This window comes from Fomitopsis serialis (assembly GCF_022376445.1).
Source record: "Fomitopsis serialis strain Sig1Antser10 chromosome Unknown B0H18scaffold_11, whole genome shotgun sequence".
Classification (NCBI taxonomy): domain Eukaryota; kingdom Fungi; phylum Basidiomycota; class Agaricomycetes; order Polyporales; family Fomitopsidaceae; genus Fomitopsis; species Fomitopsis serialis.
Genome location: NW_025954971.1, coordinates 550786 through 573570, shown reverse-complemented (window position 1 = coordinate 573570; position 22785 = coordinate 550786). Strand labels below are relative to the sequence as shown.

The window sequence follows — 22785 nt, the reverse complement described above, 5'->3', positions numbered from 1 at the left end:
CTGTGGTTCGTTGTCACGGACAGATATCTGTCGAATAAGTACATACTCATGCATATATGCCTGGGAGACGTACATATGGTTCACTGTTCACGTTCAGCAGTCATTCCATGAGGAGTACGACCCACGAGGATTCAGCCACATAAGTAACGCTGAGGACGTCCGCGCGTGATGTGCCGGGTCACTTTCTTGCGGGCCAGGATAGGGAGCCAATATACAACGGCTTCCGTGTATTCATGCACGAGGCTTAGCGACCACAGACACTAAAATTGATAAGGTTAAATAGCAGACAAGAAGAGTGGCAGCGTCACCTATCCTCCGCACGCCATCCACGCCCCCAGGTAAGCCGCTTCTCCTGACCTCCATCATGATCATGCCACTGGAAGCTGCAGCAGCGATAGTCCTTGCTATGATGTTTCTCGTGTTTTGGATTGTCCCGTGCGTAGCGCAGCCAGACCACCAGGATCGACAACGGCATCGCCGGCGCAGAACGACATCGGCCTCGGAACCCCGCAGGCACCACCGAGAAGAGCGATCATACAATCTCAGGAATGTGGGCACGTTAGAGCCGCCAGGTGAGTGTGGTTTTGAGGGCTAGACGTTGATGTTTATGCAGGTCGTCTTGTCGGCGAAGTGGTTCCCTCGACACCAGCACCGCCGCGCCACCGGACGCGCCGGCGCTCTCGCGCCCAGCCACCAGCTCCGGACTTGGCACCGTCTCCCATTCTTTTCTACCACCGTCATGATCCGTACTACGAGTGCGTATCGTTCAAGCTATGGCTAAGCTGCCCACCAAGACTCATGCACACTCTTTCTGTCAGGTTTACGAACTTCGCCCCATGGGACATTCGCTGGCGCGATGGTAACACATACCCGACCGCAGAGCATCGTACGTCCTCTGCGACCGCCTGTACCCAACTCGGCCACTGATGCGTGACACCCAGTGTTCCAAGCGCACAAGTTCATGATCACCCGACCAGACTTGGCCGACCGAATCCGCGGCCTTCCGAGCCCACGCGCTGCACTCGAGGAAGCAGGTCGCCTGCGCAGGCTACAACGCACGGACTGGTTCGACGTCAATATCAGTGTTATGGACGCGATTCTCGAGGCGAAGTTCACGCAGCATCCGGAACTGAGAGAAATGCTGCTCGGCACAGGGGAGAGCAGCCTTATCGAGGACAGTCCGGTGTGTCTTGCTCGCAGTGCTCAGGCGCTCAGGTGCTCATGCAGTGAACAGGTCGACTCCTTCTGGGGCTGGGGCCGTGACGGTCAGGGAAGAAATGAGCTCGGGAAGGCTCTCATGCGACTGCGTGTCAAGCTACGGCGTGGTCATTGAGAATACTATGGGCCCAGTCGTAGTACGCTTCCTGTTGTTTCTCCCGAAAAGTAAGCTCGGCTTGAATCAAACACAGATCTAATGTACTACAGTACCTTCTTATAGAAAGTATGCTTTGCCTGAGACCGCTTCCGATGGGCGTAAGGTTCACATTCGCTGGACAGCTTTAGACCTTCTAGCCAAGGCCAACCGCAGAACAGAAGAAACCGTCGAAATCTTGCCTAGCAATGCACCCTATTACTGTCCTCCGAGTGATCGAGGCATGGTGCAATCCTAATTTTCTCCGCAGAGACAAGCACATTCAGTGTGTTCGCAGCTTCGATCCTGCAGGAGATCGAACAAAGTTCGCAAGACTTTTGGGATGGTATGATCATTGACATCTAGTTCGACGGACATAGTCTGACGGTGCATCATATCTTCATCGTTTGCAGTTGTGTATCAATTTCGGGACCAATGGCATCACCCTACGCCTATCCCAACAGTAATCAAGGCAGGCCGCCCATGTGTTGCTCAGACGATTGCTAATCGACCTGGCTCACAGATATGGAATGTATACTGCGTTTCGCCCGTCAACAGTCGCTTCATTGGGTACCAGAGTACCACAGAATTCCTACGCAATCTATCCGGAGGAAACACTCACTTACTATGCCACGGGACAATCCGAGCATGCAGAATCGGCGACAACAGCAATTTGAGCAACGTTTGTAGCATGAGCAACTGCAATCTATGCGGTATCATAAAGTTTGTGGCCTCGAGTACTTAGTATCTTCACGCAAACTCACTTTCTGCATGTCCGCCGTCACAGACGTCAAATTCTATGTCGCGAAAGTTGGCCAACGGCCTAATCATAGGTTCTCCCGATTCGGGGAGGGGGTATATACGACCGCGACGTCGTCCAAGGCGAACGACTATGTCGAGGAATGAGGTGGCTCGTCGTATCGGGTGATGCTCCTCAGCGAGGTTGTGATAGGAAACGAGGCCCTGACGACTACTAATCACGAGACGCCCACTGAGGTCAGTACATCTTTTGGATGGAGACGGTGTCAGAATTAACCGGGACATCGTGTCATCTAGCCACCTTATGGATACGACTCTGTAATTGGCGTACCTGGAGCAAACTCAGTGTTAAACTATGATGAGGTAGTTGGTGAGTGGGTTTCTATCAACCTGGACCTTCTATACGAAGATTGAACTGAGTGTTCGTCTTCGAATTCAGTATACGAGGTGATTATACGCTGGCTTTTAGGACAAACGAAGATTGCGCTGAACAATCTGACACCTCTCGCAGGATGCTGCTATTCGCCCATCTTTCCTGGTCATTCATGATTGATGCAACCCGGAACAGAGGTAGTGTCAGTGCATCGCGCTGGTGTGATAATCGACACGAGGGCCTTCCTTCCAGGCCGCCATACCCGCCTCCCAACCCTCTAGCGTATGCCAGCGCCCGAGGACGGAGGTTGTCGCCGCCTCGCGCCACCGCCACTCGGGCACTTGTTTCTGCCCCTTCGTTCTCCGCATACTATCATTATACCATTTAAGTAGATGTGTGCCTTCTGGATACGGGGCGAGACCTATTCGCTGTTGGTCGTACTCGTAGCTACGGTATGGTGATTGCTGGTAAGGTTAGACTTTCACGTCTGTGGTCTCGAACCCATCGTCCGCAACAAACCTGCCGGCAGCTAAATTCTCAATGGTACTGTCTTCTCATATGTTGTTTGACACATTGTCCCTCACATTATTCGAAGAATCTAGGGTCCCATGGAGCGTATCACCACGAAGAATTGGTGTTGGTACCCTTCCCTTGCACACGATTCTCTGTCCTTGCTGGTTTGGTTTGAATTGCATTTCGCCAGGTAGTGGTGATTCAGACGCAATTCACACATGGATCGGTACGAACTGGACGAACGGACGACACGCGGTGGTCACTTTGCTGCTAGTGTTACGACTCACGATGCTCTCTACTCGAGCTGAGACGGGAAGGAACATGGCCTAAGTCTTGTATCCTCAGATCGGTCATTTCCAAGGACGAGTCTAACTCTATGCTATAGAGGTGGGAAGTGCTAATCGTGCTTCCTTTTAGTTCCCGCCGTGTTCTCGATGACTCGCTAGTAGCCGCGAAAGCACATCGTGTGTCCCAGAGTGGTATGACTTCGAAGGTGCGGGTGCCTGCAGGATCAGCACAGCGTAACCACGTGGAGGAGGTGTCCACTTCTTCCTGTATCCAGGTCGAAGAAGCACTTTCCGGTACACACCAGGATATATGACATGCAGGGGCCGTTCAATTGAGGCTATCTCACAGACAGACATTGCTAGCGCGCGTGTGTAACCTGTGTGGACGAGGCAACCCCTATTTCTATTGATCGCCGTCCTCGTGTACGTCGCGACCTCACTGTACTCTTCTTCCACAGCTTTTACATCGATACGATCAACAACTGTATTGGAACAGTCAAGTATAGCACTGGCATTGGGCAATGAAGAGAGTTGCGGTCGCGATGCACGCTGGTGGCATGAGCGTGTCGACCGCAAGACCGAAATCCGAAGGTATGTGGTCGAGGGCTTAATGAGATGCTCGCTATGACTGATCGGGCAATGACCACCAACAATAGGTAGAACCACGTTTGAACATATGCATCATGTCAGCAGTAAGCCTGTATGAATCTTGTACGAGTCTCTTCATTTCACGTCTTATATATAAGCGAAAGCCTTGCGTATTGCTCGGTGCGAGGAAGTCTCCTCTCGGCACTGACACACGAAGCTCACTATGTCTGCCCATAGCTCATATACGCCGAACGCAACCTGTTGCTATCCTGGCTGTCGCGAAGGCGCGTGGCAGAATCCTGACGGCTCGTACTCCTCTTTCTGCTCAAAGAAGCATAGGGACGCTATGCAACAATCCAACGGGCCCAGTCCCAGCGTAGGCGGCGCGAAACTCTGCAAGGTGCGTGGAGCCCAGATGCATTCGTTTCACGGTGTTCAATACGTCTCTGAACCTCACTATATAATAGAATTGTCATTCACGCCCGGTGTATGTTGACGCTGGTCGCAGTACGTGGGCATTTGTACAGTATTGTGGCATTTTAACATCTGTCCGTGCCCGTTGCACGCAGCGCACGACTTTTGTGGCCAGCGTTGCAGCGCACAATACCAGGCAGGGGGAGGAACGCAGAAAAGGCTCTGCAAGGTACGTGAGAACACTGTGATTATCCCCTTGCACACTGACTGAATTCGTTTTCTAGAATTGTCACTCGCGACCTGTGTATGTCGACGGAAGCGGCAGTCAGTGGGCTCTCATACGATGACACACCGCTGTTACTCAACCCGCATCTGTGATTACAGCGCACGAATTTTGCGGCAAGCGTTGCCGGGACTCCTTCCAAGCAGGCGTCGCGGGAGCTCAAGGGAATCGGCGCGCTGGGATTTGTAAGCTCTCGGGATGCCAAAAACCGGCCTACGTAGGACCCGATGGCGTGTCGAGCGATTACTGCTCTAGAGCGCATCGCACGTAAGAACTCATAAACACCCCCATGATAGTATGGTTAATCGAACATTTGGTTATACAGCCTGAACCAGGGTGTACAAGACGACGGGGAGTTGTGTCTCCTGTATGTGTCTCATGCCCATCTTCACCGTAGCCGTGGTTCATATTGCCCACGGCATCTTTAGGTGCGGGCAGCGGCCCAAGGTTTTCATCAACGGGAAGATGAGCGACTTCTGCTCCAGCCGCTGCAAGGACGATACATTCGGCTCGAGTGAGGCCTTTCGTTGTCATTGACTTTCCGATCACACTGACGGTCTTCCACAGCTCCTATCATCTTGAACATAAGCTCGGACATGGCATCCTTCCAAGATGGTACACTCGTTTCGTAATCCTGGCATGGCATATTGTCACCTGACCTTGCTCTGCAGTCACGAAGCAGTTCACCGATCAATGGAAGCACTCCACGACAGTACCTGCCATAGTCAAGGCGGGTCGTCTACATCCTCAGGCCGTCCAGAGACGATTGCTCACCCCGTGTATTCAACAGATATGGAAGGTCTACTGCCATAAGTCTCACACTGATGCGTTTCTATCATATAAGCTTGATGTCGAACGTAACACTCGCATTGTCGGGGGAAATAGCAGGCGGAGGTGGCACGGCACGACTCGAACCTGCACCATCGGCGACTCTGAGAACAAGGGTGATCTTTGCAAGGATGTCAAGTGTTCCATTTGCAGGATAATTGAGGTCCGTCGTGTCTTTTCCTACGCCTCGACGTCTTGCTTGTGCTGACGGCATTGCGACAGTCTTCCTTCCACAAAGGCAACATGGGTCTATTCGGCCCAGGGATATACACTTCCGCAACGTCGTCGAAATCGGACGCCTTTGTCAAAGAGTTGAGCGGCTCGTACCCCGCGATGTCGCGAAACGACGTTGCGAAATCGATCGCCTTTGTCAAAGGGTTGAGCGGCTCGTACCCCGCGATGTCGCGAAACGACGTTGCGAAATCGATCGCCTTTGTCAAAGAGTTGGGCTCGCCGTACAAGGCGATGTTGCTCAACGACGTTGTGTTGGGCAAGACGATCAAGATGACGACGGGAGACCCATCCTTGGCCAAGGTGAGTATGCAATTAACAACCTCAGGCTTTGCGTTGTACTAATATTCCCTAGCCACCGCACGGCTACGATTCTGTCATCGGCGAGCCTGGCGGTGTGTTGGACTACGATGAAGCTATTGGTGAGCACTTCGCCACTATTCACAGTCCACGCGCGCTGATGCGGAGATGTACGATGTCCTTGTAGTCTACAGGGTGAGCTTCTATATGTCGGTGGCAACCCGCTCTGATTCTTCTTGCTATGGCAGAACGACGCCATTAGGCCACTGTTCTTGATCATCTACAATGGTTGATTTTCACTAGTCTGTTCGCTGTTAGCTAGTTCGTTACAAATGTAACTAAGTGATCACGACCTCACAGAGGTTGGTCATGTCCAATGCGCACGCATGCGATGGCTACATAGTCGCCGAGCTTACGACAGGCCAATCACGTACGAGGGCCTGAAGCTGCATGGACGAGTGCAAAGTACCTGCGTGCAAGCCCACCTCGTGTAAGGCTATATGGGTGGTGCGTTCGATGGGTTGCAGCCCGCCGGGGAGCTGCTATCGCGTCGAGTCAGGGGCTACGATTATGAACGAAGTCGGTGAACTACAGATAATCGAACACAGACCAAAAGCACAGATGTTGCAAGAGTGCCTTACCAAGCTCATTTCTTCCCTGATCACAGCCCGAACCCCAGGAGGAGGAGACCTGTTCACTGTATGAGCATCAAGGCATCGTATCGCACGTACCGGACTGTCCTCGATAAGGTTGCTCTCTCCCGTGTCGAGCTGCATGTCTCTCAGTTCTGGATGCTGCGCGAGCTTCGCCTCGAGAATCGCGTCCATGCCGCTGATATTGACATCGAACCAGTCTGTGCGTTGTAGCCTGCGCAGGCGACCCGCTTCCTCGAGTGCGGCGCGTGGGTTCGGGAGGTTGCGGAGGTCTGTTCGGGTCATGAGCTTGTGTACTTGAAACACTGGGCATACGTATCAATGGAGGAGTGGGTATAGGCAGTCGCAGGAGACGTACGGTGCTCTGCGGTCGGGTGCGTGTTACCGTCGCGCCAAAGAATATTGTATGAGGCGAAATTGGTAAACCTAACGGCATAGAAAGAATGAGCCTCAGCGGGCTGTAGTGCCATAGATATGATGGTCCATACTCATAGTACTTACGGCTCTTGGCGGTGGTAAGTTAGAAGAGAATGGGAGACGGTGCTGAGTCTGGATTCGCTGCCACTGGTGGCGGTGACGCCGGGAAGAGCGCCCACGCGTCCCTGTCGTCAAGGGAACCGTGACCTCCTCGCCGACAACACTCTCAGTATCGATTTCTACCCCTCGAAGTATTCATACATACTTGGCGTATCTACTGTGCTAACGTCCAAGTGGTCGCACAATTGCTCCTCCTGGTGGCGTTTGTCTATGCGAGGATCCCAAGCCGACACCATCCTAGGGCAGTGGATACGATGCCCGACCCCGATAATCCGACTGTTCCGTGCTTGGAACAAGGCAGTAGGTCACAAATATGATCGCAAGAACTATCGCTGCAGCAGCTTCCAGTGACATGATGAATATCAAGAGGAATGGCTGGTTACATGGGGGCGTCACGGTAGACCTGGCGTAGACGACGTGCGGAGGCTGCGAGGTATTTGCCGCTGTCGGTCTATGTGCCTCCCATTGACCTTATCATTTCGAAGATGTCCCAACAGACCACGCGCAGAACCCTGTGTGATTGAATCCTCGTGGATCATACCTCCCATACAGTCACTGCGTGATGACCCACAGGGCTTCTGGGAATATGTGATTGTCACTCTGCACCGTGCGGCTCCTCGGTTTATGGGGTCTCGACAGATATGACACTGACAACGAACCACAGCTTAGCGGTGCGTGAGCGGTCGCGCGTCTTGGCGGTATTCTTTGCGCTCTCTTAAGTAAGTCCACAGGTTGCGTTGCATACCATCGAAGGCAATATTTGAGATACAATGGACGAGCGCGCATTGACATTGGACTGTAAACCCATCAATTAATCAGAGTGGCACAGACCTCATGGCTGTGGTCGAACCACGTACGTCCGCCTTCAAGTTGACAGAGTGATCCGCTTCGCTCCCATTCGCCGGCACTCCTTACTCACCTAACATTGTCTCCTCGCATCGTTGTCAGCACTTGTCCCCGGACCTCCGCATCGCGACAACCAGAAACATGGTTCAGCCAGTTTTTTACAGTCTTTTCTCGGGAACGCGTACAACTCCTGTGGTGTACAACTTGAACATCCCGCAGATAGCACATCCGACTACTGGTCAACTTGGTGAGAGGCCGTCGTGGCTTCGCCGGCCCCGCGCTCGAAGGTCATTGTCAGTCTCAGATCCGCAGACGCATCGACATGAATCGTCGGTCAAAGCCATAGACATACCAGAGTCTGCGAAACCAGGCTAGTCGCAGACAGTCCAGTGGGCAGATGGACACTCAACTGACGTGTACGAAGCTGTACCTCCAAAGTCGACACGGACTGAACGACACTAATAAGCCACATTACGCGCGAGCATATGATGCTGGTGCCACCCCGGCAACAACAAAGTCATATTTATGCTTACCACTTCGTCAGATTCACCAGCTTCGCGCCGTATGCCATCCACTGGGATGGCCGCATGTACCCTACCGCAGAACATCGTACGTCCACTGCGGCTGTCTACGAGCAAGTGAGCTTACCGCGGCGTATGTCCTACCCAGTGTTCCAGGCACACAAGTTTATGCCAAACCTGCCGGACCTGGCAGAGCGCATCCGCCTGCTCCCCAGGTCCCGCGACGCTGTTCAGGAAGCAGGAAGCCTGCGCGGGCTGCAGCGCGCAGACTGGTTCGATGTCAACATCCGGGTGATGGACGACGTTCTCGGGGCGAAGTTCGCGCAGCACCTGTCGCTGCGAGACATGCTCCTCAAAACCGGCAGCGAGCTCGTCGAGGACAGCCCGGTACGTACGCAAGAGCCTCGCTCACGTATCACTGCGTCGTCCGGACGCTGATTACTCCACCAGGTTGATCTGGGGATGTGGTCAGGATGGCCTAGGAAGAAACGAGCTAGGGCAGGCGCTGATGCGGCTGCGCGCTAGGCTAAGAGCCCGTCCAGCGTCTGCAGGCGACCAATCCATATGGACATCTCCCCCGCCGAACCGAACAGCTCGCTCAGAAGGGCAACCGCCCTCTTCTGGGTCGACGAGCGAACAGATCAGCCGAGGAAGAACGTTCGATCGACAGTCGCCTCCATTCGCTCATGCTCAAGAGGGTAGACAGCCCTTGCGGCATCGCACGAGAGGCATCAGTATGCCACTATAAGGATATTGGCTTGCGGCTGTACGAGATGGGCCTAGTGGCACCTGTTCAGAACGTTAGTACCAACGACAGTCCTTCCTTGACAACCACCAGCACAAGCCCGTTTGGAGAGTACGCATGGCGCATGCTTATATGGACCACTCAATTTCGACTCTATGAAGACATGTGCCTGCGACCACTTACGTTGACCTCGCACAATGTGTGCGTGTCTCTGACCAATGCGACGCGCCATGGCTGATACCTCTGAAGTTGGGCAGTCTCGCTTCCGTGAGGCAACAAGGTTCAATAGAGGTATTTGTCTTTGAGTTCGGTGCGGACATACGTGCGAAGGCTCTAAACACGCGTTCCAACTTCTCTCCTCATTACCTTTGAGATCCGGAGGAACACGCGTCGGCTTCATGATCCATCGCCACCGTCCGCGCAGACGTCCCAGGGGAACGGTTATGGTTGAGCATTGGCTTTCGGTGGACTGCTTGCCTTCTATGCGCTTTTCACTGACAATTACAATGCCAGGTAGCCTCGCTGCGTGTTCTGCAAAAGGTATTCCCCCTCTTCAACCTCAACGTGGCATGGGCATGGCGTTGTCAGCGACGTATCATGCGCCAATATTCACCCTATTCGACACATAAAGTCTTGCATGTATTCAGGTAGCCCAACTTCGTTTGCTTTAGGCCCGCGGAATTGCTCCCAGATACCACCTTCTGGCCAAGGTGAACCGCAGACATACGAAGAAACCGTCGACACGATGTCTCCGAGTACGCGCAGCCGCCGTCCTCTGCCGGGTATGTCATCGTTCCCGTTTTCTCTACAGGAGCCAGTGCATTCAAAGTGTTCGCAGTTCCAATTCTGCGGGAGATCGGACAAAATTCGCAAGACTTTTTGGACGGTATCGTTGTTCCAGTACAATTGTATGGTTACTGTCTGACAGGCATTTGCCTATTCTTCGTTTAAAGTGGCGAAACAATTTCGGAGACAGTGGCGCCACCCCACGCGTATGCCAGCAGTCATCAAGGCAGGCCCTCATGTACTGTTGCGATCATTACTAACCGGCTATCCACTGGCGCAGGTCTGGAAAATACACTGTGTTCCGGAAGTCAATAATCGCTTCATCGTGCACCAGCGCGTCATAGAGTATGTGCGCGATATTCCAGGAGGAGATACCCGCTTACTATGGCATGGGACAATCCGAGCGTGCAAACTCGGCGACGATGGTGATTTGAGTGGCACATGTAGTCGAGACAACTGCAATTTATGCGGTATCATAAAGGTCTGGTCTCAAGCATTATCTTCACGCAGACTCATCTTCTGCGTCTCAGAAGTCCTTTTCTGTCGCCAAAGTCGGCCAGCGGCCTAATCACAGATTTTCCCGGTTTGGGGCAGGAATATACACGACCGGGACGTCGTCCAAGGCAAACGACTATGTCAAGGAATGGGGTGGCTCGTCGTATCGGGCGATGCTTCTGAGCGAAGTTGTGGTTGGCAACGGGGCTCCGATGACCGTAAATTGCAAGAAACTTACCAAGGTCAGCGAGGTCGTTAGATGAGGATGGTGTTCGGCTAAATGGGCCTTCGTGTCACCTAGCCACCTAATGGACGGGACTCTGTCGTTGGCGTCCCTGGTGAAAAGTCAGTGCTGAATTATGGCGAAGTAATCGGTGAGTGTGTCTCTCGTACAGTGTCCCTTGCGTGCGAAGATTGTCAATGACTGAACTGCAAATCCGTCTTTGAATCCAGTATATCAGGTGATGGCGCACTGCTTCTCAGGCTAAACGAAGATTCCGCTGACTACTGTGATGCCGCTCGTAGGATGCTGCCATTCGCCCGTCTTTCCTGGTTATTTATGGTTGATGCAAGCAGAGAATGCATGGAGCTGGTGTGATAATTTACACGGCCGCCTTCCTTTTAGATCGCCACATTGACCACCACCACTACTCAAAACGATGTTATGAATTTGGGCTTTCTTTGCTGTAGGATTATATCATCAAACTGGTGTATGTGGGTGCGGAAACTTGCCCTCTAGCGTAGAGCAGCCCCCGGAGTTGCCGCCGATTCGCGCCACCACCACTCGGGCACTTGCTCGCCATCTACCGGCAGATGCGCTATATCAACGATACACTTTGTCTTCTGGTATCTTGTCCGCTGTATTCAATGCGAAATCTAGGGTCCCCTGAAGCGTATCACCCCGGCTGATCAATGTCAATTCTCTGCTTCCCAGCGCGGTACAGAACTTACTGACTTTTGAATATTGGCTGTATGCTTCCTCGAGGTGTTTCGAACGCAGCCACTGACATCGGTGAAAGCTTGAGGCGGAAGGCCGGACGACACGTAATGAGGGCTAGTGCGCCTCTGATGTCGCTATCAGTTTAACGGTGTCCACACTCGAGCTGAGGCTATGGGCGAGTAAGGAACGTGGGGCAAATCTTATATTGAGTTGTGTCCTCAGTTCGCTGAAGCATGCCCGGCGGTTTCACCAGACATTAATACGTTACTTATGTGACCGAAGGGACCCCAAATCCTCTCGTGATCGCCGTCCTCATGTACATCGCAATTGCACTCCATCGTATGTCGCGGCCCATCCGCATCGATATGACCCAAAGAAGTCAAAAATGGGATCGGCGGTGGGCGATGAAGGGAATTGTGGTCCAGATGCACGTTCAATCTGAACACATGAACGCGGCGATCACAGGATAGAGCTCCGAAGGCGTGTTGGATTGATGAGACGCCCCGGACTCAGGCGTGAAGCACACTGACTGGTCCAAAAGACCGTCAACGTGAAGTCGAACCTTGAAGAGGTCGGGTGTTTTGTTTCGAACTCATAAGTTATAAGTTACTTATCAGCAGTTTCGTAAGTCCCTTCTAACATATGTTGTACGGGCGTATTCTTTGTGCGCCCTACATCATATAAGTGCTAGCCCCACGCCTTCAAGCTCGGCGCGAGAAGGTCTCCCCTCGGTCACCGACAAACCAGGCTGGCTATGTGTGCCCAAAGATTGCACGCGCAAAGCGCAACCTGTCGCTACCCTGGCTGTCACAAAGGCACATGGCAGAATCCTGATGGCTCGTACTCCCCTTTCTGCTCAAAGAAGCATAGGGACGTTATGCAACAGTCTAATGGACACGGTCCTAGTGTAGGCGGCGCGAAGCTTTGTAAGGTGCGTGGAGCCGCGATGTATTTCACGGTGTTCAATACGTCTCTGAACTTGTACAATTTACAGAATTGCCACTCACGCCCGGTGTATGTCGACGTCAATCGCAGTACGTGGGTATTTGTATGACTTCGTAGCATTCTCACATCTGTCCGTCCCTATCGCGCTCAGCGCACGACTTTTGTGGCCAGCGTTGCAGCGCACAATACCAGGCAGGGGGAGGAACACAGAAAAAGCTCTGCAAGGTACGTGGCAACAATGTGATTATCATTTTGCGCACTGACTGACTTCATCTTCTAGAACTGTCACTCGCGACCTGTGTATGTCGATAAAAGTGGCAGTCAGTGGGTTCTCATACGATGACACTGATGTTACTCAACCCGTGTCTGTCATTACAGCGCACGAATTTTGCGGCAAGCGTTGCCGGGACTCCTTTCAAGCAGGCGTCGGGGGAGCTCAAAGGCTTCAGCGCGCTGGGATCTGTAAGCTCCCAGGATGCCAGAAACCGGTCTACGTAGGACCCGATGGCGTGTCGAGCGATTACTGCTCTAGAGCGCATCGCAGGTACAGAAGCACATCGTTGTCATTCCTGTGACCTCACACTGAATCCTCTACTATTGTACAGTCAATGTGTACAAGACAACGACGAATTATGCCTCCTGTATTCATCTCATGCTAATCTGACCTATCGCCATATGCTCATTATCTTTAGGTGCGAGCAACGGCCCAAGGCCACCATCAACGGGAAATTGAGCGATTTCTGCTCAAATAAATGTAAAGAGGACACATTTGACTCGGGCAAGTCGCACTGCCGTTGCTTTATGTAAATCGTACAGCCATGCTAAATTGAATGCTTACCGCAGCTCCCATCATCTTGAATGTTACCGAGAAGACGAAGACCTTCCAGGAAGGTGACTCCGTTCTAATACGATATCATGATACGTTTTCACTATGCTCTTATCATACAGTGGCGAAGCAGTTCACAGATCAGTGGAAGCACCCCTCCTTCCGTATTCCTCCTGTAGTCAAGGCGAGCGAACTCCACTTACCAACAGGCGATTACTCACATCAACGTATCCTTGGCTTCATAGATATGGAAGATCTACTGTGACAAAGATCACGCCGACCAGTTCATGTCGTACAAGCACGATGTCGAACGCAGCACCGGCATCGCCGGGGGAAATAGCAGGCGACGTTGGCACGGCACAATCCGGACTTGTACCATCGGCGATAGCGGTAAAGACTTCAGTCTATGCAAGGACCCCAATTGCTCGCTTTGCAGCATTATCACTGTACGTTGTCTCTCACCGTCGATGCTTATCGTGCCCTCGCTGATGTCTACGACACCACTTTTGAAGACGTCCTTCCGCATCGTCAGAGCTGGCCAACGCACGAACTTTGGCCGCTTTGGGGCAGGGATATATACCTCTGCGACATCGTCGAAATCGCATGACTACGCTCAACAGCTAGGCGGCGGCTCGAAGTACAAGGCGATGCTACTTACCGACGTCGTGATGGGCAAGACGATCAAGCTGACAACAGGAGACCCATCCTTGACTGAGGTGAGCATGCGACACTATGATGCTGATGCCGCCTCTAGGTCACTGTACTGAGACAATGCGGTATTCACTAGCCACCGCATGGCTACGATTCGGTCGTCGGCGAGCCTGGCGGTGATTTGAACTACGATGAAGCGATTGGTGAGTACTTAGTTGCTACCCATGATATGCTTGCGCTGACGCGGAGACGTACGATGTCTCTGTCTTGTAGTCTACAGGGTAAGGTTCTACGTATGGCGAGCGTCCTGACTCTCGACTTAATGCTATGGCAGGACGACGCGATTCGACCTCTGTTCTTAGTCATCTACGACGGTTGATTTTTGACTCCGTCCGCTTTGCTGCGGTATAGCACTACAAGAACTGTATTCCGCCGCGGCCTCGCAGCTCTAGTATGTCAGTTTGGGTGTAGTACGAATATGATACTTGCTGGACGGCCGCTCAACGCACCCTACTACCCTCTGGCATGGATTGATGCCATGATCCTTCTTCCTTCTTCCTCGAGTTCGCGCCCGCGTATCTTCGCACAAGTGTACATCGCCCGTTTGTGTTGCCATCCTATTCAATTCATCCCAATGATGGCGCGTCAGTTAGGAGACCAGAGATGCGTCCAAAGCAACTCGCGCGCCGATGACTGAATGACTGCCAAGCGTGATATCCACCGCAACAGGAACACAACGGCGGTGTTCGAGATCCCCGCTTTCGACCGTTGTCGAAGTTCAAAACGCGCAAGGCCACCAGTGCAACGACCGCTGCAGGACCCGTATCTGATGCGATATCTCGACGGAGGAATGTGAACATGTGCCATGGCCGTGGCAACACCACTTAGCGTGGCGGTGACGCGATGGCAACCTCGAGAGGGCGAGTGGTGATGCTGCACGTTGCTTTCAAGAGAGCCAGTGTTCGCGTTACTAACAATGTCGTCACTATATCATATATGAGACCCGACCGAGTCGACAGATAGATTACAAATCCTCATACCGACTGTATATGTTACAGAACTCAGTCACTACGCTTCAGCTTGTCACGAAGTCGCATGAGCGCCTTCCCAAGCTCGTTCTGTCCTTCACCATTCTCGCCACACCCCCAGAATGAGTCTACCTATCCTCAACGTCAGCGCCAGGATGTCACATCACGAGCAAGAATCGTACTGGGCTGTCTTCGATCAATTCACTATCATCCGTACTGAGAAGCGTGTGCTTCAGTTCTGGATGCTGCGTGAACTTGGCTTCGAGGATTTCGTCCATGATCCTGAGATTGACGTCGAACCAATCTGTGCGCTGTAGCCTGCGCATGCGCCCGGCTTCCTCAAGCGCAGCGCGGGGGTTGGGAAGATTGCGGATTCGGTCGGCCAGATCTGGTCGGATTGACATGAACTTCTGGGCTTGAAACACTGAAAATCACGCATTAGATTACAAGAAAGAATATATAAGGATGACCGGTAGATGTACAGTGCTCCGCGGTAGGATACCTGTGGCCGTCCCAGTCAATGGTGTACGGGGCAAAGTTTGTGAACCTGATAAAGCACGTAATGGTTGAGTGACACGGAGAAATAGCCCGAATGCTTACTCGAAGTATGGCTCATGGCGACGATAGAAGAGAATTCGGCTCGCTGATTCGGGTTGTAGTTCAGACGTCGGGCCAGAGTGTGGTGACGCTGGGTGGGCGGCGTCCGATGGTGGCGGGGGAATGACTGGTGCCAGCACTTACGACGCTCTGCAGTTGAGTACGAGCTTCCGTTTCTCAAGTTGTTGGCACATACCTGGCTGATCTGACCCATCAATGTCCATGGGGCTGGCAGAGCGATCAGCTCGATGCTCATACGGATCCGAAGCTGACATTGTCCTCAGTGCGACCGCGTCGGTGATGTGTCTCTTCGGGGTATGCCACCAAATGATTGCTCGGAGAGATCAATATCTGGACAACGCCAAGCCTACACATGAGTGGACAGACTATGGCTTGAATCGTAATCAGTCATATACTAAGTACTAGAAAGACTTGCTCACCAGTTACCTGGCTGCGTGGACGGTGAGGATGTGTGGGATGTTTAGCCGAGGTGCATTAGGGAGGCATTTACCATATTTGGGCCGCTTCTTCTGTACATAAACCTTATCGTTTCATTGTCCGTCGCATATATAAGTTCTATCGCTTCGAAGTTCACACCAACAGGTTGTTCTCCGACCACGACCTACCGCGACGTGGAAAGCTGAAGCATGTCACGTCGCGACACGTCGCGCACGCAGCACACAGTGTGCCAGTATCCGAACTGCCACCGAACTGTGTGGCAGGATCCCGATGGGTCATACTCCTCGTTTTGTGGTACGACCCATAGGGATGCTATGAAGCAGCTCAACGGTGCCCGACTTTGCAAGGTGCGTATGTTCTCTCATCCCACTCGACCTGATTCTCGACGCAACGAGAAAGAACTGCGAGTCTCGACCAGCATATGTCGAGGGCAACCGCGGTACGTAGGCAGTCTCGTAGTCGGTGCCGAACTCTTATCGGTCTTACCTTCATAACATAGTACATGATTTCTGCGGCAAGCGCTGTCGTGACGCCTTCCAGACTGGCAAGCAAAATCCAGCCAGTCCGCGTGCTTCCCCCGCTCCCGTTTCTCGCTTTTGCAAGCTGCCGAAATGCCAGAAACCGGCGTTCATCGGACAGGATGGCATGCCGAGCGACTACTGCTCCAAATCACACCGACTGTAAGGGTTCGACCTCGATGCTAGTACAATACTGATAATCGTGTCGTACAGTGACGCCGTCCGTTTTGGAAAGGCGGAGGCATGCCTCTTGTACCTGTCTCCCCCGCTAGTAGATCGGAGGAATGGAACTCACTGAGTATCGACAGTTGCCTGAAGTGGCCCAAGGCGACTGTTAACGGGAAGCTGAGCGACTTTTGCTCAAAGCGATGCAGCGAAGACACATTTGGCTCAGGTAAGGAGCACTCGTTAGGTCTTCCGAGATCGACCAATCAAACCGATGACCACTAGCTCCTATAATTCTGATCATCACCAATAATATGGCACCCTTCCGCGAGGGTTAGTCCGTCTTGCGAGATCTTCTGTCGCATCGTCAGCTAACCTCCGATTCATAGTGTCGAAGCAGTTTAGAGACCAGTGGAAGCACCCTACGCCCGTTCCAACCGTAGTCAAGGCAAGTGCGTATTTCCAGCCCGGAAGCGACCGCTCACACCCTATTAGGTATGGAAGATCTACTGCGACAAGGGCCATACCGACGAGTTCTCGCGGTACAAACTCGCAATCGAGCGCAAAATCAACCATCCAGGCGGGAACAGCAGGCGGCGGTGGCATGGGACGATCCGCACCTGCACCATCGGCGACAGCGAGGGGCAGCCCAATCTCTGCCAGGACGCCAACTGCTCGCTCTGCAGCATCATCCGCGTTCGTCACCTCTCCACGCATGGGCTCCGTGCATTTCGCTGACGCCGTCCGGACCACCTCCAGACGTCGTTCCACATCGCGAAGGCTGGCCAACGCATGAACTTCGGGCGGTTTGGCGCGGGGATTTACACCTCTGCGACATCGTCGAAGGCGAACGACTACGTGGACGAGCGCGGCGGGTCGCCGTACAAAGCGATGCTTCTCAGCGACGTCGTGATGGGCAAGGCGATCAAGATGACGACGGGAGACGAGGACCTCACTGCGGTGAGTGACGGTGCCGTGCTGTCTTGTGATCTATCGGAGCGTGCTGAAGAGAATGTGGTATCCAGCCCCCTGCGGGATACGACTCGGTCGTCGGTGAGCCTGGCGGAGATCTGAACTATGACGAGGTTATCGGTGAGGACGTCATGACTACTGCTTACTCTGTTCCTGCTGATGCGACAATCCTACCCCGTAGTTTATAAGGTAAGACGATACAGGACCTTGGTAAATGACGGCTTCTAACTCTCGATGATCTGGCAGAACGAAGCCATTCGGCCGCTCTTCCTTGTGCTCTACCGTCACTGATCTCCGGTGCACTTGTACGCTGTCAGTGACCGTAATGAGTACAAACAAAGTGTACGAATCCATATCGTGAACAAAGTCCGGATGCATGACTCATTGTAAAATGTCTACCGTTTCTGTTGCTTCGCAATATAGTCAAGTTGACTGCTGAACAGCCGCTCTGTCATGTCCCACCTCTCATCAACCGGAAGATCATGCGTATGCGCGAATGCAGTTGCGAACGCAGAACCACGCCTTGCAAGTACTGTTTCAGCAATTGGATCGACAGTGATCGTCGTCATACTGTAGTGTGACTCACCGAGATGGTTTGAGACAGCTGACGGGCGACAGTCTCGCACGGCTGATTTGCTGTCTCGCGTCGTGTTCGCATGCATCCAGGAGGGTCTGTTCGAGCCTGAAGAACCCGGGTCTGAGCGCTGAGCTACAAGGATAAAGCCAGGTTGAGAAGGCTGACTTACCACGCCTTACTAATCGCGAAGTAGACCACGAACACAGACTGTCTGACTGCAGTGACATGAGGACGCGAATTGCATACACAAAGTAGATAAATAAGGGATCACGACGCCAGTGCACGCTGTCCTGCATGCGAGGACCAACGAGTTGGATATTGATGATTAGCCTTTGTAGATGATCAGAAACAGGGGCCGAATGGCTTCGTTCTGCACGTTGTATCCAGAGTTAGAGCGTATTGCCACTCGGTGGCCAAATAATCTCACCTTGTAGACTGTAAGAAAGACATAGTACGTTATTGTATGAGCGCAAGCAGACAGTAGATAGCGGCAAAAATCTCAGGCTTACCAACAGCCTCGTCGTAATTCAAGACGCCACCAGGCTCGCCGACGACAGAATCGTAGCCTTGCGGTGGCTATCAGATAGTTCGGCATCTTAGTACACCAAATAATCACACTACAGCATTACATTACGACATACTCACCTCAGTCAGACCTGAGTTATTAGTCGTCAACTTCTTTGTCTTGCCCAACACGACGTCATTGAGTAGCATCGCCTTGTGTGGCGATCCTCCCAGTACTTTGACGTAGTCGTTCGACTTCGACGACGTTGCGGAGGTGTATATTCCCTTGCCGAACCGACCTCCGAATCGGGCGCAGGCTTTATCGACACGGAAGGAGGACTGAGGTAGTACGGTCGTGTGAGCATTGGAGAGATAATAGGAACGTCAATGGTGAGGTACTACGAACTTGGATGATTCTGCAGAGCGAGCAGTTGGCGTCCTGGCACAGAGTAGCCAGGTTCTCGCTGTCGCCGATAGTGCAGGTCCGGATTGTGCCGTGCCACCGCCGCCTGCTGTTCCCTCCTGCGATACCAGTCCTGCGTTCGACAGCGAGCTTGTACGAGTAGAAGCCGTCAGTGTGCTGTTTGTTGGAGTAGATCTTCCACATCTAGATGGGAAGCATTCGTGAGTGATCATCTCTGCTAAGCGGATGATAGAAAACGACCTTGACCACCGTGGGCACAGTAGTGGGGTGCTTCCAATGGTCTTTGAATTGCTTCGACACTACAGACGGAGACAGACGTTACATCGTGTAATCATGGCATGACGAAACACCTTTACCATCTTTGAAGTCCGCCGTATCCTCTTTGATGTTCAAGATGACAGGAGCTGCCACCGGTCGTCAGCATGACGGCACTGAGGTAACGAAGGAAAGAACACCATTTACCCGAGCCAAATGTGTCTTCTTTGCACTTATTAGAGCAAAAGTCGCTCAGCTTCCCGCCAATGATGACCTTCGGATGCTGTCTACAACTAAAAACGTGGTTTATCAGTGTCGTTGCTATTGTTCAATAGGGAGCACTGTGACATACCGGAGGCATAGTTCGGTCGAATATGTGTTTCCTTGGCTACGCAAGCCGCGATCCTTCAGTGCACGACATTGCAAGGATGCTAGACGTAAGTCCTTACGTGCAATGCGATCTGGAACAATAACCACTTGGCACGCCATTTGGCCCTACATACACCGGTTTCTGGCATCCCGAGAGCTTGCAGATGCCAGTACGCGGACTTGCTTGACCCGTTCCTCCGCCTGATTGGAAGGCGTCACGACATTTGATCCCACAAAAGTCGTGTGCTTTATTACAAACACGGACCGACGTGAGATTTGAGTATAATCATACAAATGTCAACGTACTGCGGCTACCGTCAATGTAGACGGGTCGCGATTGGCAATTCTATGTTATCGTGTTCAGATGTAATGACACTTTGGGTTGAGACAGGGCTAGGTCGGACTTCCTTCACGCACCTTGCAAAGTTTGGTCGCGCCGCCTGCACAGGCCCCGTTGGGTTGTTGCATAGCATCCCTATGTCCCTTCGAACAGAAAGAGGAATACGAGCCATCGGGGTTCTTCCACGCGCCTTTGTTGCAACCAGGATAGTTACATGTTGACATGTTGTTCAGCGCGTGCAATAGGCTGTGGGCAAGCATAGTCAGCCAGATGTAGGTTAGGGGAAGATTTTCCACGTCCAAGTCGAATAAAATGCGAGACCAGCCTGGCAGTACTTATGTGTAGAATGGATAGAGAGGTGAATGTGCATACCGTCAATGTTCTCGACTTCAAAGCACGCCAGAGAGGTGAATGTGCATACAATGTTCTCGACTCCATGTAGGACGTCATCTCCGAACCTGTCAGTAGTATCGCCTCAAGCCGTCCGACCACAAAGCTCCGGAGCTCTATGTTGCGGTCGCGACGCTCATGTGTTCAACGTGTATCTCGACTGGTATACTCGGCTTCTTTGCAATGCGATTGCCTGATGATCGTACCGATGGAGAAGTGTCAGAAAGTCGGGCCGCAGATCGTGTTGTGCATGAGGACGGCCATCAGGAAGAAGAGGATCCCCTTTGACCACACAAGTTAGGTCCGCACACCATTGGTGTCTGGGGTTCCAAGCTCCTGAGATCGGTCAAATGAGATCCGGGCACAGGAACTTACATGTCCTATGTGACAGTAGACGCGACATGACATTCTTCAAGTTGGAGCGTGCACCCTGAACCGAGCTGAATGCGACAAAATTAGACCGCAACGTCTGCTCCGAATTGAACGTCGTACCTCTGGACTGGCAATAGGCCGCTCCGAGGACACCGATCTGCGCTACCACTGCAACGCAGACGAGATGTAAGTAGTGTGATTCATCGGTGGCACCAGGCGGCGGCTTGACGCGAGAGTAGAGACCAACCTTGAAGTACAAAAACCGTGAGACCACACAGTTGGTATTATTCTGATCAGTGCGTGGCGTACAACTAGGTACAACGCCGACAGAAACAGCATGTCCCTTGCCCCTTGCCCCTTGCCCCTTGCCCATAGCCTCAGTTCGAAGTCAGAGAGCGCTACAAGTCTTAACCCAGATCAGGAATGCGTTACGCCAGTTCGGTGGGCCCCGGATTTGGAGTCGCTGATCCATAACGCTGAACAGTGCAGTGCACTTCCCGCAACACTGCACGGTAGTGCAGATCATATGTCTCGGTATGCGGGACCGCTCTCATACTGAAGCAAGAACCCGAATATATATCATACATAACGGGGAGAGCAACTTGACGGCGGCTTGTGGCGTGAACAGCCACATTTCAGTACCAATACTTGTCCATAGTAAATATTTGACACCACAACGGGAAATTATGTGTCCGCACTCAGACTAAGGGACAACTTAGAAAGTGAGTTATCGCATCCGCATACCTAGCGATAAATGACCAGGAAAGACGGGCGTATAGCGTCGTCCTGCGAGCATGCAAGTCGTAAGTGTCATAGTCTATCGGTGAGTTGTCCTTGATTCACCCTGTAAACTAGATCCGAAATCAGCATCTCAGGTTCGTTCGAGCGCATTGCTCGAGAGCTACTGACCGACCACCTCGTCGTAGTTCAAAACCGACTTTGCGCCCGGCACACCAAGAACGGAGTCACAACCACCAGGTGGCTAGATGAGAACAAGTGTCAGTCCGTTCCAATAGCGTCTCCGTTCGAAGTTTGCTAACCTTGGAAAGTGTCGTGTCATTTCTGGTCATCTTTGCCTCTGCGCCGGCCACGACTGCATTGAGGAGCATCGCCTTGTATGGAGACCCACCCCGCTCTTGTACGTAGTCATTCGCTTTGGATGACGTTGCGGTCGTATATATCCCTGCTCCGAAACGGGAGAACTTGTGATGCTGACCGACTTTGGCGACGGAGAAAGACGCCTGTGCGAAGAACACATCGAGGCATTGTCAGCTTGTGCGATGAGACGATATTTGAAAGTCGCAAACTTTGAGTATTCCACATAATGAGCAGTCACTCCTAGTACATACATTGTTGCCGCTGTCGCCAATTCTGCATGTTCGGATTGTTCCATGCCATAGCAAACGGGTGTTTCCCCGAACGGCGCTGTTTTTGGAAGCTATTGCTCTCTGATACTCGGTGAACCTATTGTTGATATACGGGAAACAGTGAATCTTCCAGATCTACAATTTCATTGGTCAGTTAGGAATAATCTCAGCGTATTTGGGAGTGCACCTTGACCACTTTGGGCTTAGCTGTAGGGTGACGCCACTGGCTCGCAAAGCGAGACACAACTGTACGACGGAAACGGTATGAAGGCTTGTCAGACAGCTGGCGTCTAAACGTACCAGCCATGTACTCAAGTGTTTTTTCTTGGAGTTCCACCAGAACAGGAGCTGAAGAGACAACTCAATGCAGCCGAAAACATGTGAATGGTAGGCTACATACCTGGACCACCAAGACGATGGGCCTCAGTTTGAAGAATGGCTTCCTCTTGAATGTTGTCGATGCTGATGGGTACTCCCATGTTCGGCGCGAGAACAATCGGAGTCGCCTGTGTAAGTGAGGTGGAAGCGAAGACATCGAAGGCAGCAATATATTGTTATAGCACCTAGAACTCGAAA

At 52.4% G+C, this 22785-nt stretch overlaps 11 protein-coding genes across 11 annotated transcripts; 7 read left to right on the top strand and 4 right to left on the bottom strand.

The window, feature by feature from the left end:
• The first annotated feature begins 734 nt into the window (after positions 1-734).
• Positions 735-1456, top strand: B0H18DRAFT_987921 (uncharacterized protein). Its single transcript, XM_048044879.1, has 3 exons — positions 735-886; positions 942-1183; positions 1235-1456. The coding sequence occupies exons 1-3, from the start codon at positions 799-801 to the stop codon at positions 1331-1333; spliced, it is 429 nt and encodes a 142-aa protein (XP_047897257.1). The 5' UTR covers positions 735-798; the 3' UTR covers positions 1334-1456.
• Positions 1457-2192: 736 nt separating this feature from the next.
• Positions 2193-2580, top strand: B0H18DRAFT_55690 (uncharacterized protein). The gene is made up of 2 exons (XM_048038587.1): positions 2193-2347; positions 2408-2580. Exons 1-2 carry the CDS (start codon positions 2279-2281, stop codon positions 2522-2524), a joined length of 186 nt encoding a protein of 61 aa, XP_047897256.1. The 5' UTR covers positions 2193-2278; the 3' UTR covers positions 2525-2580.
• Positions 2581-4061: 1481 nt separating this feature from the next.
• On the top strand, positions 4062-6345 carry B0H18DRAFT_55583 (uncharacterized protein). Its single transcript, XM_048038580.1, has 14 exons — positions 4062-4271; positions 4339-4378; positions 4441-4514; positions 4570-4609; positions 4670-4835; positions 4894-4935; positions 4997-5082; positions 5136-5183; positions 5240-5298; positions 5359-5559; positions 5619-5930; positions 5983-6049; positions 6115-6122; positions 6176-6345. The coding sequence occupies exons 1-14, from the start codon at positions 4095-4097 to the stop codon at positions 6218-6220; spliced, it is 1365 nt and encodes a 454-aa protein (XP_047897255.1). The 5' UTR covers positions 4062-4094; the 3' UTR covers positions 6221-6345.
• Positions 6346-6515: 170 nt separating this feature from the next.
• On the bottom strand, positions 6516-7050 carry B0H18DRAFT_1116037 (uncharacterized protein; the record flags this gene model as incomplete). The annotated part of the gene is made up of 3 exons (XM_048033348.1): positions 6516-6617; positions 6659-6885; positions 6939-7050. 3 exons carry the CDS (start codon positions 7048-7050, stop codon positions 6516-6518), a joined length of 441 nt encoding a protein of 146 aa, XP_047897254.1.
• A 1458-nt stretch (positions 7051-8508) lies between these two features.
• Positions 8509-9016, top strand: B0H18DRAFT_828582 (uncharacterized protein; the record flags this gene model as incomplete). Its single annotated transcript, XM_048039372.1, has 3 exons — positions 8509-8572; positions 8633-8909; positions 8935-9016. Coding segments are annotated over 3 exons (423 nt in total), but the record flags the coding sequence as incomplete, so codon positions are not given.
• Positions 9017-9867: 851 nt separating this feature from the next.
• On the top strand, positions 9868-10744 carry B0H18DRAFT_987905 (uncharacterized protein). The gene is made up of 4 exons (XM_048044878.1): positions 9868-10011; positions 10068-10115; positions 10183-10241; positions 10296-10744. Exons 1-4 carry the CDS (start codon positions 9975-9977, stop codon positions 10581-10583), a joined length of 432 nt encoding a protein of 143 aa, XP_047897252.1. The 5' UTR covers positions 9868-9974; the 3' UTR covers positions 10584-10744.
• Positions 10745-12164: 1420 nt separating this feature from the next.
• B0H18DRAFT_55450 (uncharacterized protein) lies at positions 12165-14375 on the top strand. Its single transcript, XM_048038575.1, has 14 exons — positions 12165-12381; positions 12445-12484; positions 12547-12620; positions 12676-12715; positions 12774-12939; positions 13001-13036; positions 13088-13173; positions 13239-13286; positions 13344-13405; positions 13467-13667; positions 13734-13937; positions 14009-14075; positions 14146-14153; positions 14207-14375. Exons 1-14 carry the CDS (start codon positions 12205-12207, stop codon positions 14249-14251), a joined length of 1254 nt encoding a protein of 417 aa, XP_047897251.1. The 5' UTR covers positions 12165-12204; the 3' UTR covers positions 14252-14375.
• Positions 14376-14846: 471 nt separating this feature from the next.
• Positions 14847-15948, bottom strand: B0H18DRAFT_55553 (uncharacterized protein). Its single transcript, XM_048038578.1, has 6 exons — positions 15938-15948; positions 15694-15883; positions 15501-15636; positions 15383-15447; positions 15083-15324; positions 14847-15032 (listed from the first exon to the last, which is right to left on the bottom strand). Exons 2-6 carry the CDS (start codon positions 15770-15772, stop codon positions 14934-14936), a joined length of 621 nt encoding a protein of 206 aa, XP_047897250.1. The 5' UTR covers positions 15773-15883; positions 15938-15948; the 3' UTR covers positions 14847-14933.
• Positions 15949-16060: 112 nt separating this feature from the next.
• B0H18DRAFT_987890 (uncharacterized protein) lies at positions 16061-18051 on the top strand. Its single transcript, XM_048044877.1, has 12 exons — positions 16061-16303; positions 16356-16395; positions 16456-16636; positions 16688-16726; positions 16783-16868; positions 16925-16972; positions 17029-17087; positions 17135-17335; positions 17399-17599; positions 17665-17731; positions 17793-17800; positions 17858-18051. Exons 1-12 carry the CDS (start codon positions 16145-16147, stop codon positions 17900-17902), a joined length of 1134 nt encoding a protein of 377 aa, XP_047897249.1. The 5' UTR covers positions 16061-16144; the 3' UTR covers positions 17903-18051.
• Positions 18052-18513: 462 nt separating this feature from the next.
• B0H18DRAFT_1116032 (ADP-ribosylation) lies at positions 18514-19732 on the bottom strand (the record flags this gene model as incomplete). Its single annotated transcript, XM_048033347.1, has 9 exons — positions 18514-18558; positions 18616-18623; positions 18698-18764; positions 18834-19031; positions 19099-19299; positions 19357-19415; positions 19473-19520; positions 19579-19654; positions 19724-19732. 9 exons carry the CDS (start codon positions 19730-19732, stop codon positions 18514-18516), a joined length of 711 nt encoding a protein of 236 aa, XP_047897248.1.
• A 1701-nt stretch (positions 19733-21433) lies between these two features.
• Positions 21434-22533, bottom strand: B0H18DRAFT_987882 (ADP-ribosylation). The gene is made up of 7 exons (XM_048044876.1): positions 22510-22533; positions 22397-22455; positions 22150-22344; positions 21883-22083; positions 21752-21824; positions 21686-21693; positions 21434-21628 (listed from the first exon to the last, which is right to left on the bottom strand). Exons 1-7 carry the CDS (start codon positions 22514-22516, stop codon positions 21587-21589), a joined length of 585 nt encoding a protein of 194 aa, XP_047897247.1. The 5' UTR covers positions 22517-22533; the 3' UTR covers positions 21434-21586.
• Between the last annotated feature and the right edge of the window lie 252 nt (positions 22534-22785).

Bases quoted from the DNA above. Each gene is read 5' to 3' on its own strand.
- B0H18DRAFT_55690 (XM_048038587.1), top strand. From the start codon at position 2,279: ATGCTCCTCAGCGAGGTTGTGATAGGAAACGAGGCCCTGACGACTACT. The intron at 2,348-2,407 runs GTCAGTACATCT...CGTGTCATCTAG, and splicing joins ATCACGAGACGCCCACTGAG to CCACCTTATGGATACGACTC.
- B0H18DRAFT_987905 (XM_048044878.1), top strand. From the start codon at position 9,975: ATGTCTCCGAGTACGCGCAGCCGCCGTCCTCTGCCGG. The intron at 10,116-10,182 runs GTATCGTTGTTC...CTTCGTTTAAAG, and splicing joins TTCGCAAGACTTTTTGGACG to TGGCGAAACAATTTCGGAGA. The intron at 10,242-10,295 runs GCAGGCCCTCAT...CCACTGGCGCAG, and splicing joins GTATGCCAGCAGTCATCAAG to GTCTGGAAAATACACTGTGT.
- B0H18DRAFT_987890 (XM_048044877.1), top strand. From the start codon at position 16,145: ATGTCACGTCGCGACACGTCGCGCACGCAGCACACAGTGTGCCAGTAT. The intron at 16,396-16,455 runs GTACGTAGGCAG...TTCATAACATAG, and splicing joins ATATGTCGAGGGCAACCGCG to TACATGATTTCTGCGGCAAG. The intron at 17,088-17,134 runs GCAAGTGCGTAT...ACACCCTATTAG, and splicing joins CCGTTCCAACCGTAGTCAAG to GTATGGAAGATCTACTGCGA.
- B0H18DRAFT_55553 (XM_048038578.1), bottom strand. From the start codon at position 15,772: ATGTCAGCTTCGGATCCGTATGAGCATCGAGCTGATCGCTCTGCCAGC. The intron at 15,325-15,382 runs GTACATCTACCG...CGTGATTTTCAG, and splicing joins GTATCCTACCGCGGAGCACT to TGTTTCAAGCCCAGAAGTTC. The intron at 15,033-15,082 runs GTACGATTCTTG...CGTTGAGGATAG, and splicing joins AATTGATCGAAGACAGCCCA to GTAGACTCATTCTGGGGGTG.
- B0H18DRAFT_55583 (XM_048038580.1), top strand. From the start codon at position 4,095: ATGTCTGCCCATAGCTCATATACGCCGAACGCAACCTGTTGCTATCCT. The intron at 4,272-4,338 runs GTGCGTGGAGCC...ACTATATAATAG, and splicing joins GCGGCGCGAAACTCTGCAAG to AATTGTCATTCACGCCCGGT. The intron at 4,515-4,569 runs GTACGTGAGAAC...TTCGTTTTCTAG, and splicing joins CGCAGAAAAGGCTCTGCAAG to AATTGTCACTCGCGACCTGT.
- B0H18DRAFT_987882 (XM_048044876.1), bottom strand. The intron at 22,084-22,149 runs GTTTGCGACTTT...TTCTTCGCACAG, and splicing joins CATTATGTGGAATACTCAAA to GCGTCTTTCTCCGTCGCCAA. The intron at 21,825-21,882 runs GTTAGCAAACTT...GTTCTCATCTAG, and splicing joins ATGACACGACACTTTCCAAG to CCACCTGGTGGTTGTGACTC.
- B0H18DRAFT_987921 (XM_048044879.1), top strand. From the start codon at position 799: ATGCACACTCTTTCTGTCAGGTTTACGAACTTCGCCCCATGGGACATT. The intron at 887-941 runs GTACGTCCTCTG...CGTGACACCCAG, and splicing joins ATACCCGACCGCAGAGCATC to TGTTCCAAGCGCACAAGTTC. The intron at 1,184-1,234 runs GTGTGTCTTGCT...TGCAGTGAACAG, and splicing joins GCCTTATCGAGGACAGTCCG to GTCGACTCCTTCTGGGGCTG.
- B0H18DRAFT_55450 (XM_048038575.1), top strand. From the start codon at position 12,205: ATGTGTGCCCAAAGATTGCACGCGCAAAGCGCAACCTGTCGCTACCCT. The intron at 13,037-13,087 runs GTATTCATCTCA...CATTATCTTTAG, and splicing joins AACGACGAATTATGCCTCCT to GTGCGAGCAACGGCCCAAGG. The intron at 13,287-13,343 runs GTGACTCCGTTC...CTTATCATACAG, and splicing joins GACGAAGACCTTCCAGGAAG to TGGCGAAGCAGTTCACAGAT.